At 38.0% G+C, this 15,985-nt stretch overlaps 2 protein-coding genes and 1 long non-coding RNA gene across 5 annotated transcripts in view; 2 read left to right on the top strand and 1 right to left on the bottom strand.

Moving 5' to 3' along the window:
• The window catches only part of doc2b (double C2-like domains, beta), a 227,755-nt gene extending 225,052 nt beyond the window's left edge, over positions 1–2,703 (top strand). For all 3 annotated transcript variants that reach the window (XM_084415425.1, XM_084415426.1, XM_084415424.1), the window contains exon 17: positions 708–2,703. In XM_084415425.1, the coding sequence (XP_084271551.1) occupies positions 708–844 (137 nt within the window). In that variant the 3' untranslated portion in view covers positions 845–2,703. The remainder of the gene's footprint in view (positions 1–707) is intronic.
• Positions 2,704–3,488: 785 nt separating this feature from the next.
• On the bottom strand, positions 3,489–10,192 carry LOC311293073 (L-asparaginase). The gene is made up of 7 exons (XM_084413078.1): positions 9,968–10,192; positions 9,641–9,736; positions 8,098–8,261; positions 7,018–7,101; positions 6,753–6,852; positions 6,606–6,668; positions 3,489–3,796 (listed from the first exon to the last, which is right to left on the bottom strand). The coding sequence occupies exons 1-7, from the start codon at positions 10,076–10,078 to the stop codon at positions 3,659–3,661; spliced, it is 756 nt and encodes a 251-aa protein (XP_084269204.1). The 5' UTR covers positions 10,079–10,192; the 3' UTR covers positions 3,489–3,658.
• A 672-nt stretch (positions 10,193–10,864) lies between these two features.
• On the top strand, positions 10,865–15,095 carry LOC311293074. Its single transcript, XR_014627881.1, has 8 exons — positions 10,865–10,954; positions 11,491–11,551; positions 11,787–11,834; positions 12,020–12,099; positions 12,689–12,753; positions 14,423–14,497; positions 14,717–14,759; positions 14,998–15,095. It is a non-coding gene; the product is annotated as an uncharacterized lncRNA (long non-coding RNA).
• Positions 15,096–15,985: the final 890 nt, after the last annotated feature.

The following is a 15,985-nucleotide window of genomic DNA, read 5'->3' as shown; positions in this document are numbered from 1 at the left end:
TCAATGACTAGAAGATGGTTAACTCCACATGAGCTGCATAAATTCTTCAACTAACCATTCAGAAACGTCCTGTTGCTTCTACATGTTGTCACCTCTTCTTGAGTCTCTCCATCATTGTCTGAATCCGGCTTGAACATAAAAGGCTAAAAGTTTTTGAAATTTTCAGTGCATGTCTGTGTGAGTGCAAGCTGTTGAAGCTCCGCCCTCTGTGCCGGAAGCAGCAGCTCATTTGCATTTAAAGGGACAGACACAAAACGGTGCGTTTTTGCTAACCCTCAAAAAGTGACAATTTTAACATGCTACATAAAATTATCTGTGGGGTATTTTGAGCTAAAACTTCACATACACACTCTGGGGACATCAAAGACTTATTTTACATCTTGTGAAAAGGGCATTATACCACCCCTTTAACCAAAATATAAAATTCATTTTGTTAGAACAGCTAATGGGCTTATTGACACCATGCTATGTTGTCATGATAATATTTCAGGTTAAGGTAATGAGGAAATGAGGTAACTCACTTCATAGTGAGTAGGGCATAGGGAGGCTCACTTTCGATTGGAATTCGGCCGTAGTGCTAAGTTTGTCGACTGGCCTGAACTTTCTCCAGTAGGTTATCCTTATAGTTGAGGCCTGAGTCCCACGGGGAACTTCTGGCCTTTGGTTGTTTTTGGCTGTTTTAATGAACTCTTCCACCTTTTCTCCAGGTGGAGTCTCTTTAGGTATAAATGCCAACGGCGAGAGGCTAAAACACTGGTTTGACTGTCTGAAAAACAAGGACAAGAAAATCGAGCGCTGGCACACTTTAACCAATGAACTCCCTGGTTCAGGGTACAATGACTGAAAGGCTTCCTTTCAAGTGGTTGCAGAAGCCCTGCCCCGTCCCATCCCCATTCCTACATGGTGTCGATGTGAAGCCCAGCAGCCTGTGATGGATAGATCAACACTCCAGCGGTCCACTGATTTAGAGATGGGTGCCCGTATCTGATCCCAACTAACACACCTGCTCTATCTCTTGTACTTGTCCTGGTGTTGAGCTTGCAGTCTGATTGTGTGGCTTGATGTGGCTTTTGGGCTTATATAAGGGTCTTTAATCAAACCTGTGTTTGTACAACCTCATTGAAAATGGAGAGAGATTGTTCCCACAGCCAACAAGAGATCAGTTCCTGTCTTCAAATAGTTAACCACACTCTCTTTCTCCATTTTCTTGGCTATCTCTGAGGTTTTATGTGTATTCAAGAATGCTGTTTACAGATGTTAACTCTCAGTATATGTATTATTACGCGTATGCATCGTGGCAGCAAATGGGCTCTGAAAATAACATTTTCAAAACAAGGCAGACCTGCATATTGTTTACATCTTAGAATACAGTCTAAAACCTGTCTGAGGCCAACTTATGATTGAGAGGATTATATTTGTCAGTGGAGGTTAAATTCATACGTTTTTACGTCCCCCGTCTATTACGAAATGCTAGAATATTTCTTTTTATTAAATTGAATAACCTCCTAGTTAGTCTACTCTTAAGAAATCACACAGCAGAGTTTCAGACAGAGCCCAAACACTGTTTACACAGAGGAAACACCTCTAGGATAAGCACTATCCTAGAATTGAAGACCATGGATTATGGACAACTTTCATCCGGAGGGTTTATACAACTCTTGCCTGACCATTAATTATTGATTTTCAGATGAAACACTGTGCCCAAGCCCAATCCATACGTAACATCTTTTATTCTAAAGTCTGTAAATCAAAAATGGACTTGACAAACTTGTTTTGAGATTTATTAATAGCATGTTTATCTTATTCTTCCTTTGAGCATTTTAAAAATGATTCAATATATTTTTTTAAATGCCGTGTTAAAGTCATTTAACACGTTTCTTTTAATTTTGTGTATTTCATGAAGTTGTGTTATTTTGTGGCATTAAATTATAACCAGTGTATTATTTTAATGTATTATTGCATATTTAGCATGCCGTTGGTGGGTTTTGTAGATGATATATTACTGTATGTTTGACAAAATGTTTTTGTTTTTTGTTTGTTTTTTAAATTACCAGTAGAATTTTTATTATTTTGTTTTATTGTTTTTTTTTTCAGTTTAAGGGAAACTCTACATTGGAGATCAGACTTCTATAGAAGTTTATTTCCGGCACAGAATAAAACATTTTAAAAGGTAATTCTGACTTTTTTTTCACGCAATTGCAATTCTGAAAAAAATAAATAAATCTGAATTGTGAAATTAAGTCACAATTTCCTTTTTTACTTTGTATTCAGTGGCATAAACAAGCTTCCATAGACCTCAGGTGTCGGGCCATTAGTTGAAACGCATTGAAACTCCTGTATACAGCCCTACGGTGTGTGTGTTCACCAACTGAGCAACCGTATCGCTCTCTGACGACGTTCATTGTGCAAGCCACTCCTGTGACATTTTTGTAATCTTTTTGCTTTTGTACACAAACTCTATGGCATAAAAATGCATGCAATGTTCTTGGGCTGTCATTAAAATAACTTTGCTTAATGTTTGATACTGCTGTTCTTCTCTGTAAAAAGAAAGTTCTTGCTCTTGGATGCTATAAGAATGTCAGCCTTCCTTTTCAGACCGTTTTTGTACTTTTGAACGCTATCGCATTGCCCGTCAGGTCGCTCCATTGACTGGACATGTGACTGCATGTTACAAAAAAAATAAATCTTGTCTTGTTTTGATCATTTTTAACTCTCAGGCAATTGTTTGCATATTATAGTGGTTCTCTGATGAAGTCAATATATTTCTCCTCCTGGTTCACCTTAATCTTGCACCGAATGGCCGAATTATCGTGCCTTTTTTTTTCTAACCGTGTGTTTTTGCACCGCTCACTTTACAAAGATTCCTAGATTGATATTAGCTTTTATTATGGAAACAATATGATACATATGGCATAAGTTATATTCTTGTCTGTGTTACACTGTTAAAACATTGTGTCTCTTGGAATATGCCTCTTAAAGACACACTATGGGTATCCTTACACTGAGGTGGAGGATGCCCGTATAACTTCAGATTCTGGCATCTGGTAGTGCTAAACATTACTAAACTAAAAAAACAAACCGATTGGCTCTTTCTCCCTTACTGTACAACTTAAATATGTTTATTTAAACCATATTTATAAGATCTTTTCAACCCGTTGTGGGTTAGTCAACAAGTCAACATATAGCGAAAATATCATGAACCACTGAAAGCATCAAGAGTTTCAGTATAATGTCATTATCAAGTGCCGTCAGACACCAGAATCTGTATTTTACTTTCATTTTTTTGTCCAACTTCAAAGTATTATATCTAGAGTGTGTTTTTTACTATGGCAAATAATATTTGCTATTTACTGGAAACCCATATCAAATAAACACCTGAAAATGAGTTCAACTCTTTTTGTCTTGGAGATTAATATCAAACTGGAAATAAACTCTTGGAACTCTGTTTAAAAAACTGAATATTGAATACAAATGATTAAGACAAAACTAACGTTAGGAATGTTTTATTGTTTCATTAACCTATTTTAGTTGTTCTAAAAACGTCTAAAACAAAAGTTCACATTACCTTTTTTTCCATCCGTATGAAACAATGCTTTTAAAAATTGGAATTAATGATCTGGAAGAACCAGTGACAACGAACTTTAACCTTTGAACCCTTTCAGTTCAGTTCAGACAGCTGCTGTTCCTCTGTGGCCTGGTTGAGTGGATGGGCCTGATCACTCAACTGCTTCACCAAGTGTTGTAAGCCTAGTCTCTGAGCATCATCTACAGGCCTGTTGTTCATCCTGTCCCTTTGCTGTTATTTCACAGAAGACTGAAGTGTCATTTTTAATCATTAAAATACGAGATAGAGGGTGTGTTCAGACTTGGCATGTTTGGTTCGATTAAAATGAACTTTTATCCCAGAACACAGCATTGTTTTGGATGTTCTGTAAAGTTCCATCAAGAAATATATGTAATAAAAGTCGACCGATCAGGTTGTGAACTTATTCCTATCAGGGTTCCCGCGGAGTCTTAAAAAGTCTAAAATTCGGAACTTTAAATATAAGGCCTTAAACCGTCTTAAAAACGGCCAGATTTTCATCCGCGGTCTTAAATTTAATTTAGTCAGGTCTTAAAAAGGTTTTACCCTCGTTCATTTCCAGAAACGCTGGCCGCAGAAAGTTATTACAAAGTAGCAAAAAAGTATCGAGTCGTAGCCTACAAAGCGGAGCTCTAGAGCAGGGGTCTCTCTGGCCTGATTGGAGGTCGCTCGTCAAGAGGCCGTTCACATATCGAGTCTTTTGCGCGATCAAGTTCCTTCAAATGTAGGCGCGCGGTAAGTGCGCTCATAATGAGATGGTCCTCACTGCAGAACACAAAATCCAGGGGGAGGAGTTGGATCCAGATCCAGCTCCTCCCACCTTACATATACCTAAACCTACCAGGGGGGCAGCGTTTCATATTATGTTGAAGCTTCCCCGGGCGCCGCCATTGGCTATCAGACCATCACCTGCTGTTAGCATCCCATTGACTCCCATTCATTTTGGCGTCACTTTGACAGCGAATAACTTTACATCTGAGGCGTTTAAAGACTCCATTTGTCCATTATTTATTTCTAAAGAAACACGAAAATGTATAAAAGGCTCCATTACCTTGTATCTTACGTTATGGCCCCGTAGAAGCAGTTTTTGTAAAAATAGGCTAACGATTGCGTCATACCAACGCGACTCTCTGTCGCACAGTAGAGAGATTACCGTATAGACAGGAGGAGAAGCTCGCAGGCAATCGGGGGACGTGGAGGCAAAATGGTAATTAATCAGAATACTTAGCAAAAGTTTCTCCTGCTCCAGCTCATGGACACCTCCTACTCACACTCTCCGTCTCTGCAAGTTTCGGAAGGGAATGATTCAGATTTCGCTTGGCACAGCTACTAGAAGACAGACGGGTTGCTCACGTCACATCTACGTCATCAAGCTCAGTGTGAGTCTGCGCAGTACGCTCAGCCATCAGGAAGTTAGTGCTTCTAATTGACTTCACTTGCCTCCGTTGAATCCAATGGGGTCGCTGTGTCCAGTTTATATACTGTCTATGAAACCTACCCATCTCCACCCCCTGATCCCTAAACCTACCAATCTCCACCCCTTATGTCTGGATCCAACTCCGCACCCTGGATCTCGTGTACTGCAGTGAGGTGCTACTGCTCATAATTGAAGCGACGCGCTCGTTTTTTTCCAGGCGCAGCGAGATGAAAAAATCTCAACTCTTCAGAATGCCGCAACACAGGTCATGTGACGAACCAACCAATCAGCTTCATTTGCTATTTTTCGACATAAAACTTGGTGAATTGATTCCATTGTGTAGTATTAGTACTTTTTGAACAGGATTCTGTGATAACTGATAATTTTTGGCACTATAATCATGAAATGAAACGTTCATGTCATTTCATCTCTAGTTATGATCAACTATGATCAACTAAAATCAACTAATTATGTGTTTTTTACAGTATAATATGCAAAGTACAATTTTCTATAAAAAAAGGATATCTGATTCTGTTCTTTTCTCTGTTGTTGGGTCTGGAAGGTTACTAATGTGATTGCTTTATCTGTAAATTAAATGAATGCTTTTTCAATGACTGAATTCGTTAAAATAAAATGAATTATTTGATTTGAATATTTTTTTGGCAATATACAATATTAATTGTAAATATTTTTTTACAATTTGGAAATTGTAGGTCTTAAATTTCAATCTTTATGGTCTTAAAATGTCTTAAAAAGGTCTTAAATTTGACTAACTGAAACCTGCAAGAACCCTGTCCTATGCCTTTGGGTTCAGTATCTTTAGGTTTAGTGTTAAAATGCTAATGCGAACGCTAAGCGGACCAGGACTAAATGATTTTTTTTGGAGGGGGGTCCGGACCAAACAAACCGAGTGAACTGAACTACAAGTGTGAACACACCCATAGTGATGCTTTTATATCCTAACAGTACCAAGAGTGAAAAGTTTGGACACATCTGGCTTTCTCATGAACTTAAAAACCTTGAAAACAGTGTGCAGAGATGATAAGCCACAGGCTGGCAACTTTACTGTAAAATATAAGATTGTTTTGAAAATTTTGGGCGATACCTATACCGATAATTCTTCATATATGAAAGCCGATAACCCATCATCTAAATCCAACTTTTTATATAATTTTTGAGAGCCTGATTTCAAATACAAAAGTCTCAACATTAAAATGTCCCAAGCACACAATTATAATGTTCTCATTATAATTTAATGTAGCCTATATGACAGACTTGCGCTGCACTTAACCGTATTTTCCTTTTTGAAGTGATTTCAAGCAATTAAAAACCATCATGGTGAGCAGTGCGCATCTGAAATGTCTCATCGGAAGGAAATAATCCATTACTTACCGACTTTAATATATCTGCCAAATTTTCTTTTGGCCCGATAACATTAAAAATTAACATATATCGGCCGATACCGATATGGTGGCTGATATGTCATGCATCCCTAATTAGTATAGGTACTACATATCCCTACTTGCATAGCAACAATATAAAAAAAAAGGTGTGTCCAAACTCTTGCCAGATAAACAATTGCTTCTAAATCCCTTGAGTCCATACCTCAAGATCGGATCCATTGCTGATACAGAACTGCACCATTTCAGGTTGATCTGTGCACACCGCCTATCAAAGCAAATGAAGGAAGATGAGCTGAACTTTAATGCTCTTCATAGGAACATTTACTTAACATTTCTGAGAAACCCTCACCACATGTAAGGCAGTTCGACCGTGAACATCAGAAACATTCAAACTGACTCCAGCCTCCTTCAACGCCTCCATCTGTTCTGCGTCTCCAAGGGATGCGAGACTGAAAAGCACAATCCACATTCAAGCACAATCCAAATCCATATAAGACTACAATTATTGCTATATAGTTAAGATATAACATATTCGGCACGTCAGACTGATACCTTTTATCAAGTGCCCTCTTTTGTAAAATGTACCTTTGTATAAAAACATAAATCCCACTCACCAGCACATCTCAGCCCCAAGTTCCTCTGTGGATTTTTCCAAAAATGCCCCTGCAGAAACTAACAGCTTCACCACCAGCAGACTCCTGTTGATTTAAAAGGTGAATCAGTAAATGTGCGTATGGAAATTAATGGGGTCTGTCAGGATTAAAGTGAAATTTGAGTGTCAACTGCAGCATAACATTTAGATCCGCACACGATGCATCAGTTTTTTTTGCTGCATTATACATAAAAAAAAACATGTTTCTGTATAGCTTATGAATGCAATGGCCAATCAGAGTTTAGATTAGTCACAGCTGAATTCTGCACTCTCCTGTGTTCTCTCATCTTAAACAATCAAGTGCAGATGCTATGCATGTAAGAGATTCATTCTGTAGTGTAGACACAGCTTCACTAATTGTAACGAGAGTTTTTGAGAGAGTGCTTAAACGCATGCTAGACTAAATTCATGGACTGCTTCAGTGTTTTTTGCTCGCTTTCTGTATTCAATTTATTCCCAGACCCAGTTTGAATAAATGTTTTATTCTATAAACTTGTAAAAAGCTATAAACCAATCATAAACAGTTTTGTCTGTGTAGCTAGAATATGATGTGCCATTTCCACAAACATTGTAATGTAATCATTACAACATCAAGAGCAATAATAAACAATAATGATTTTATCATAAAACTGAAGCCCCACCATGTAATGAGTTCCTGTTAAATGTTATAATTTATATAGACTGTTTTATTTAGGCAATTGCAGTGTAAATACAAGAGCAGCATTAAACAGTCTGTGTAAATAAACAGGCAGCTTCAGCTCCAACTTTGCGGTGTAAAGATGGCTTCTGTTGATGTTGATCAAATCTTATTGTTATAGTATTCTGAGTGATTGCAGTAATTGGCTAAACTCAAGTGTCTGACATAAAAGACAAGCCAGATGCATTTAATAAAGTAATTATAAAAAATTGCCAGTACAGAGGTAAAGAATACCCCTGGAAATCAATTCCAGGGGGCAAATATTGCACCTTAATGGAAAAGATCATTTTTGACCCTGGGTTGAAATGTTATATCCAGTAAGAAGCACACAAATGTGACGAGTACTTGGCGTGTATGGCATCTTGAAGGGGAATTACTCCATCATGGTCAATGGCATTCACGTCTGCTCCCTGCTGCAGCAAGAAGCGAACAGTGCCTTCATAGCCCTCTCCTGCTGCCACGTGTAAAGGTGTCCGGCCTCGCTCATCGCCGCCTGAGACATCAGCACCCTATAACCATAAGGGCAACAATACACATTTAGGGTAGATGTACAACTATTTAAAAATGAGTCTTCATCTATTTCTACAAGCACTGTAAACGTTTCCCTTTGTGAGCTTTGGTTAGAGCCTGCATGAAGAGGTTCTCGAGACTCCAGAGAGACGCCAGCAGCTTTAAACACCTGTTTGCTGCTCGACAGTGGCTTTTTATAGGGATAACTGCCCTCTTAGTACAATTCATTTGTTTGACAGTGATAACCGTGACTTCGCTTGAGAGTGTGGAACAGCCTCTTTAAGTTGGTTTTCCATTTACCTAAGTAGATCTGGCAAACTATTTAACGAACCTGTCTGAGATTGATGCCGGTTATCTAAAAACGTACGAGAAGTAAAACAAACACTTTCTTCTTTTCTTTACTTTTCTTTTATTGAAAAACTAAATTGTCACTTGCATAACTTGTAATAGAGTGAGTTTATATGCATATCTTGATATACCGTATATACACTGTCCCGGCCACACAAAAATGTCGCTAAACGTGTGATTTAAAGTGCTTGACTCTTGCATCACAACATCTGTTTCCAATGCAAGAGTCCAGCACTCTGTAAAGTGACGTCTCCTCCAGCACATCCCGAAGACTTTCAATGAATTTAAGGTCTGGACTCAGAGAAGCCACATGTGTGAAAATGATTCTTCATGCTCCCTCCTCCAAACCATTCTTTCACAATTCGAGCCTGATGAATCTTCAGCTTTTCATCCTTGAAAATGGCTCTGATGTGTCTTCCTAAATGGTTGTTTAAGAAATGAAAAGCTACACACTCCATCATTTAGGGTTAGAACAAGAAGAACTGTTGCCAAACATATAACATGCTAGAAACATCATAATCACTGCAATAATGATCCAATCAGACTATTTGCCTATTTAAATCCAAACAGTGATTTTTTTTGTCTTTTCTTTTTCTGGCCGGGAAGTGTATAAAGTGGCCAAAAGTGATGTCCAGCCTGGGGAAATTGACATCTTCAGCTTCTTTCAAATATAATTACAAATTGTAAGACTGACATTCTTATTATGCATAATGCATATATGATTAGACCTAAACTAACTAACGTTACTTGTTCATTTCTCACCTTGAAGACACTCTGCAATCTCCCTCTATACTGCTAATACAAATAAGTATAAAAAAAGAAGATGTATATTTGGTCTTATTTGTAGTGATAATACTGAATAGTGCCAGACCTAACTGTGCAGATTATCACAGCTTCATTTGGGAACATCTGATCTGGTTTAAAACGGAAGTGAAATATGAGAGAAACTTATTACCAAGAAAAGAGCAAATATATACAGACGTGAGTTACAACTTTTGATATTTCCACAGTAACGTTAACGTTAAGTTACCTCTCTTAGATGTTCCTCCAGGCCGAGGTAATCCTCCTCTACAGCTGAAGAGTTCAACAGATTAGGAGTAAGAGCAAGCTGGCACATTTTCATCTCCTGGGTAAAAGAACGCAATCTGAGAATTGTGGCCAGTTATTTGATGACGCAGTCAAGCTTTTATTTTACAAACGGCTATGTCACCATACATCTAGTGATTCTAACCCTGGCTTGATAGCAACTTAATTATTAAATTCAGCATACTAGCTAGCTCTCTTGTTCAATAACGAACAAATTAACTTAGTTTAGTTCGTATTAACTAACTAGCTAGCCTAGTAACGTTACACTAACCGTCCTGACGTTTTCGGTCCCTAGCCAGCCGAGGCGAAGAGAAGTTGCTATTGCAGACCAATATCTATAAACTTCAGCAGATATATTTTTCCTTGAAAAACAAGCCCCCATGATACAAAGAAAATATGCCAATCACAGTTTAAATGGTCAAGGGTATAACGTTACTTTGATATAACTCGCGTGAATATAATGGCGCTAAAATTAATGAGTGAGGTCACGTGACGTGCTTTTGCCGCTTTTCCAAACCAAAACTATTATTATTAAATAATAATAATGTCGTTGTTGCTTTGCTACTATTTCAATGTTTAGGTGTGGATGATATCTAGGTGGCACAGAGCTCTATATCTGTTCCATTATAATAAAAAATAATGGAAAAATTATCTTTTTTTTTCTTCTTTTTTTTTTTCAAATACACAAGCCCTGAATGATCGATCGATCGATATTTATGTCTGGATAGGTTTTACTTGCTTTTTATAGCAACAAAGTATACAACCGTATACGATAAATATGTTCGTTTTTTTTTTTTCTTGTGTATGTGGATTTTATAATAATAAATAAAAATAAAATAAAAACTTAATTAAATAATAATAATGATTATTATTTTCATCAGATAGCAGATACCAAAATGATTCATCTTGAATAAAATAAGATTGCATTTTTTCTGTTAAACAAAAATCACAGGAATAATCAATATCTAAATTAAATCTCTCTAATTCACTTTTAGCTAGATGCCATGTAAATTTAACCTCTTTTACTTTTTTTTATGTAAACAGTATTTTTCACAAATACTCCATAGTCCAGTTATAGTATATTTCTAAATACGTTTGTCGGTTTTATTCGTTGCCACAGAAACGCAGAGCCGTAAAATGTCGTAAAGTTAGCAACTGCAGACAGTATAAAAAAGACGTCCTTCTTCCGTTTCCTTCCTTCCTCCTCTGATTCAACTCGCTTGAGAGCGTGTGTGTGAAGACGTCTGACTTAAACTAGGTAATTTGTTGCTACTTCAGAGTTTCATTGATCAAGGTTGTTTTCTGTTATGCTTAATTTGTTACCTTTGAATAAGTTTAAGGCAGGGACTTGTTTTTTTAACGTTCTAGCGAATCGTATACTGCACCACGTGGTTGAGTAGTCCTGTAGATCCCTGAGACTAAATCATCCTCAATGGCTCAATACAGTGAGCTAAAAAGTTAATTTTAGCCTTTATAAAATTACTTTTGTAGTCAAATGCTATAATTCTGTTCCATCCGCTATGCTGATCTATTGTGGGTGATTTGGTCCTTGTGGGGAACACGTTTGTAATAATTGAGCAGATCTCTTAAGTTGCCTAGCAGAACATCACAAGTGGAGTTTCTCAAATAGACAAATTCCTCGATCTGCGTGGCTAGAAAAACACCAGGTTTGCTTTCATCACTGTTGAACCGTTGCAATGATGACAATGAGGCCTGGGATATCCTGACATGTCGTCATTGCAACGGCTGTAATTTGGGAGTGAATGAAGACTATTTTTCCCCTTCCCCCTCCAGGTGGTTCTTAACTCTCTCTCCATGTGGTTTGAAGCCTATTGTACCCGACATATGCAGTATGGTAAGTGTTTTGGGTTGCTTTGCTTAGAAAGTAAGTGCACAGTACTAGTCACAGTCTAGTCCTAGTGGGCTTAGGAACTAGTGCAGTGCAAACATTACAATTCCCTTCTCTTGCAACCCGCTGTTGTGCTCTCCAAATAACAGTGTTACTTTTGAGAAGAGACATGTTTAGCATAATAATTTTTTGCCTGTTTTTATCATTCACATATAATTTAAAAACTGCCATGTACTTGCAGGTTTTGGGTGACCCTTAACGGCCCTCCTGTGAGCAGACGGGTCAGTAGGTAAGAATTGAATTGGGATAATGATGAATTTGACACTGAGTTTTGTAATGATGATTGCCTTTAATGTTCAACTGCTCTTATAAACCATGAAAGAGGATGTGCCTTTCTGAACAGTCAAACTCTCCTTGAGTGTGCTTAAAATGTACACGTGCTATGCTTTTCTTACGTTTCCATTTATGTTTCAGGCTCCAGAACACAATGTTGCCTCAATCCTGGGAATTTATCAAAAAAATGCTTTTTGTTCCTGAGGGATCTTATTCAAATGGTAAATGTCACTGCATGTTAGCACTCTTTCATTTGTTGTAAAAGTATCTGCTAAGCCTGTCATGATTATAACTTGGCACTTGGCAATTGATGCAAGTCCTTATTTTTGCTTGGAATCGTATGTAATATAATGAAACCTCTAATAAATTAGGCTATGATCTCATTTAATGCTGTGAAAATATTTATAGTTATTTATAATATCATATAGCTTCAATATTTCCCTTATTTGGATGGCAAAACCTGATTAAAATTTAAACTGCACGTTTATGAGTTATCTAATTGCAATTAGACTAAATGACCACGATCAGATTAATTGCGGCAGGCCTAGTATTTTTTTTTTAATCTTATCTGTAATGGATTTTGGAAAAAGTTGTTTGAATGAGGTCTATCCCGACTGGCCCCTCTCAGTAGAGCTTAGTCGTTGGAAATACCTCAGAGATAAAGTCTGTAGTATCGCTTTACCCATGTTGCTAACATCATTAGCTTTGTGGGAAAACACTACAGTACATTTCAATTAGCTTAAAGGATGTACCTTCGTTTGTCAGACACAGTGAAGAGCAACATCTCATCTGTGAACTTCTTCTCCGTAGGTGTGATCTGAAGGATGTCCACTAGGAGGCGCACCAGCCCTTTGGTGATTGGAGGTGTGTTAGAGGTATGTAATGTTCAATTGGCTTATTCTGAACAACACCAGCCTGCACTGTTGGTATCTGCATCCAGTTGTATGTCTGACTGGAATGTTCAAATGCCAGTGCTAGAGAACCTCGACACCTGCTCTTAATGGACCTTATGTGTTTGTTGTTTGGTCCTGGCAGTGGTCGAGACAAGACCTCATTATGAAGGTTATTTTTCCTATGTGGTGTTAACTCTGACTTTTGGCAGTGTTCAGAGTAGTATATAGCATGTAGACTGTGTGCATTGAATACCCAATGACTTTCTATAACGCCTACTGTTTGCGTTGCTAATTTGAAAACTGGTTAGTATTGAGCGTATTCCGTAAGGTAGTATTGTTCCTAACTTCGCTTCCAATCACGTTTTCTAGCAGTAGGTCTAGTGAAGACGAGCTCAGCAGGACCTGTGACATAATCCAAATCTTCCATTTGTTTATCATTGCAGTAGGGCTGTGTGGGGGGGGAGAGTAACTGGTTAAAAAAAAAAGCTCAAGGTTTGCTGTGTAGGGCTGCCTATTTTGACCAAAAATTCTACTTTTTATATCAATTACTATTTTCTATTAATGTTTTTATAATCATTGTTGCCAAACTATTAATCAAAACAAGACACATTCCTTTTGTAAATGTCTCTAATATAAACCAATATTAGATGTTATGCTTGGACCGAATAGGTGGAGTTCTTTATTAAACTCATAAAAAGCTAGAATTATGGGAATACTGGAATCTAAACGACAAAGAAATGCCACAATTTAGCGAGACCTCGAAGCAGATAGGAGGGAGAAACGCCCAAAACGCCTCATACCTGGCTGCTCCCAAGTATATGGGGCTTTCCTTGCCTTGCATGCCTACATCTTTGATTAAAAATGATGGCTAGTGCGGTGACTGCGATTTATACATAAACCTACCAACATCCATTGCCATGATTTTTGGAATGATTTATTTCCGAGAGGAAAAAAAAAATTTGTCGCATAACATCGGTTAATGGAAACACCGTCATTTTGCAATAGATTATCGACACTTAAAAAATATCCCAAAAGCTGTGCAAATCTAATGGAAAACCAGGCTACTGTAGCTGTAGTGGTGACTGGAAGAGTTTGATTCGTGTTTGTGCCATTCTTTTTAGCGCTGCAAATCCACTTTGTATGCTCTGCAAAAGGAAGACTCGTGCTGGAATAGGCTGTCCTTTAATAAATAAATTCAAATTATCCAGAATTGATACAGAAAAACGGACACCATCGTTACTGTTAATTGTCAGGAAGTATCATCGGATCACTGTCAAGTGCTGGGGAAGCCTCTGGAGCTGAAATTCAGATATGGTAATAGCATTTCGTCTCTGACACGTACTGTAAGCTCTAGACCAATCAGAACAGACTGGGCCGTCTGACCAATCAGAACAGAGTAGGTTCACGGAAAGGAGGATTTTAGAGAGACTGAATCCTTTATTGGAACCATTTGAGACTCTGTACTAGACAGAAGGAAAAAAAAAAAGCTTTACATTTCTCATATGCATTGCAGTCAATTTTCCCAAATGCCCAACACTCTCTGGGGCGGATGTCGGCAAACTGCGACCTGCCCTTTTTAGAAGCCTTGTGACATTGTTTCAGTGGCTCAGCGTGTCTTGATAATCCTGTCTTGTTTGTGTTGTGCCCACAGGTCTCGTATGGTGAGATTGAAGAGTAAATGCTGGCAGGGCGTCGTTCTTACACACACAGTGCTGTAAAATGAAAAGTAAGGCTTCTGTCTTTTGGTCTTGAACATTTCCCAGTTGTATGTGGTCATATTACCAAGGCTTTTAGGATATGTGGTTCCTGACTTGCTGTGGACGTGACCAAAAATTAAAACCCATCCTAATGAGTCAATTTCAGATTTATTAGGAACATTTCCTTAAATGCACTTACTCTAATTGCGAGGTTGTACAGGTTTGTTTAATTGTTTCTTCTATATCAGGTTTGGACTTGGAGTGAAGGGGTTTCCCAGCCAGACTTGCGAGGTGAGAGCCATTTCACATCTTTGGATCACTTTCAAAGGGGGTCAGCCACTTCTCCTCACTGGCGATCCTCAACGCCGTGATCCCACAGCAGTGCCCTATGAGATGTTTTGCAGCATTTTTTGCTAAATAAAATGCCTGCGGTCTTTAGGGCAACACCTGATATACTTCAAGCAGTGTCAGTGGCATATTGAATTAGCTCTGATTATGAATGTAATTGCCCTTTTGTCTTTAACAACAGTTGGTGCTGATGAGATCATACTGCGTGGGAAACTAAACCTTCCTCTGCTTTGGAGTTTTGTGGTAATGCAGTTTTCAATAAATGAAGTTTAAAATCTATCTGTTGTATGCATGTTTTTTTTCTTAAGTGTTTTTGTCAAAGGGTGAAGAATTGGACCGTGTAAAATCCCAAATATCTTGCAAATAGTTTCTCTGGGCATGTAATTCAGCAGTTAAATGATTACTTTTCATGCATATGTACCATTAAAACATCCTGCGAGCTTAACGTCGTCCTCCTAAACAAAGTATTTAACTTGTTTGGATATTGTATAATTCTGTTTTTGAAGCATTTGACTGCAAATTAATTTTAAATGAGGCAGTGGAAGTTCACACAAGATAAAGTAGCCAACTGTACAGGATCTGACAGCTACATTGCAAGTAAACAATTGCATAATGCTTTAAGTTTTACATTTCTACACGCATGCAATAATGGGGGTGTTGATGTTTTCCTAATCAATGATGTTGGCCATTCATAACAGTGGACATTACCGGACAAACCGCCCAAAACAGTTTTTCTGCATGTACATCTTTTTTTTGTGTGCAAAACTTTAACGAGTAAACCTCAGGGAACATTAAAATTAAGAGAAATCCATGTCATGACCCTAAGTGTGAAATCCTCATGCAGTTAAGAGTTTGGTTCTCAGGCCTTCACGTGGGTCATGAGGTTCAGATTAAAAGATTCTCTCTGCAGAACGCAGCTTTTAGTGCTCCACTTCTGCTTTGACAAGCTGCCTTTGAGTGTAACTAAGCCTTTATTTCTGAGAGCTTGAATGTTCTGTTGTTGACCTTTGGGGAGTGTTTTAAAGCACAGTTTTCAGCTGAGCATTTCTTCATGAGGTCACGGGAGTGATAAGTCTATACTGTTGCTTGGCCTGAACAATGGCAGTTAAGCATTTTATTTGTTTTTATCTCTTGAGATCATTTCCACTTGCACTTAAGGTTTCATGAAG

The sequence above is a fragment of the Rutilus rutilus genome (genome assembly GCF_951802725.1).
Source record: "Rutilus rutilus genome assembly, chromosome: 7".
Taxonomy (NCBI): Eukaryota; Metazoa; Chordata; class Actinopteri; order Cypriniformes; family Leuciscidae; genus Rutilus; species Rutilus rutilus.
Note: the sequence above shows the minus strand (reverse complement) of the source record. Positions and strands in the feature narration are given on the sequence as shown.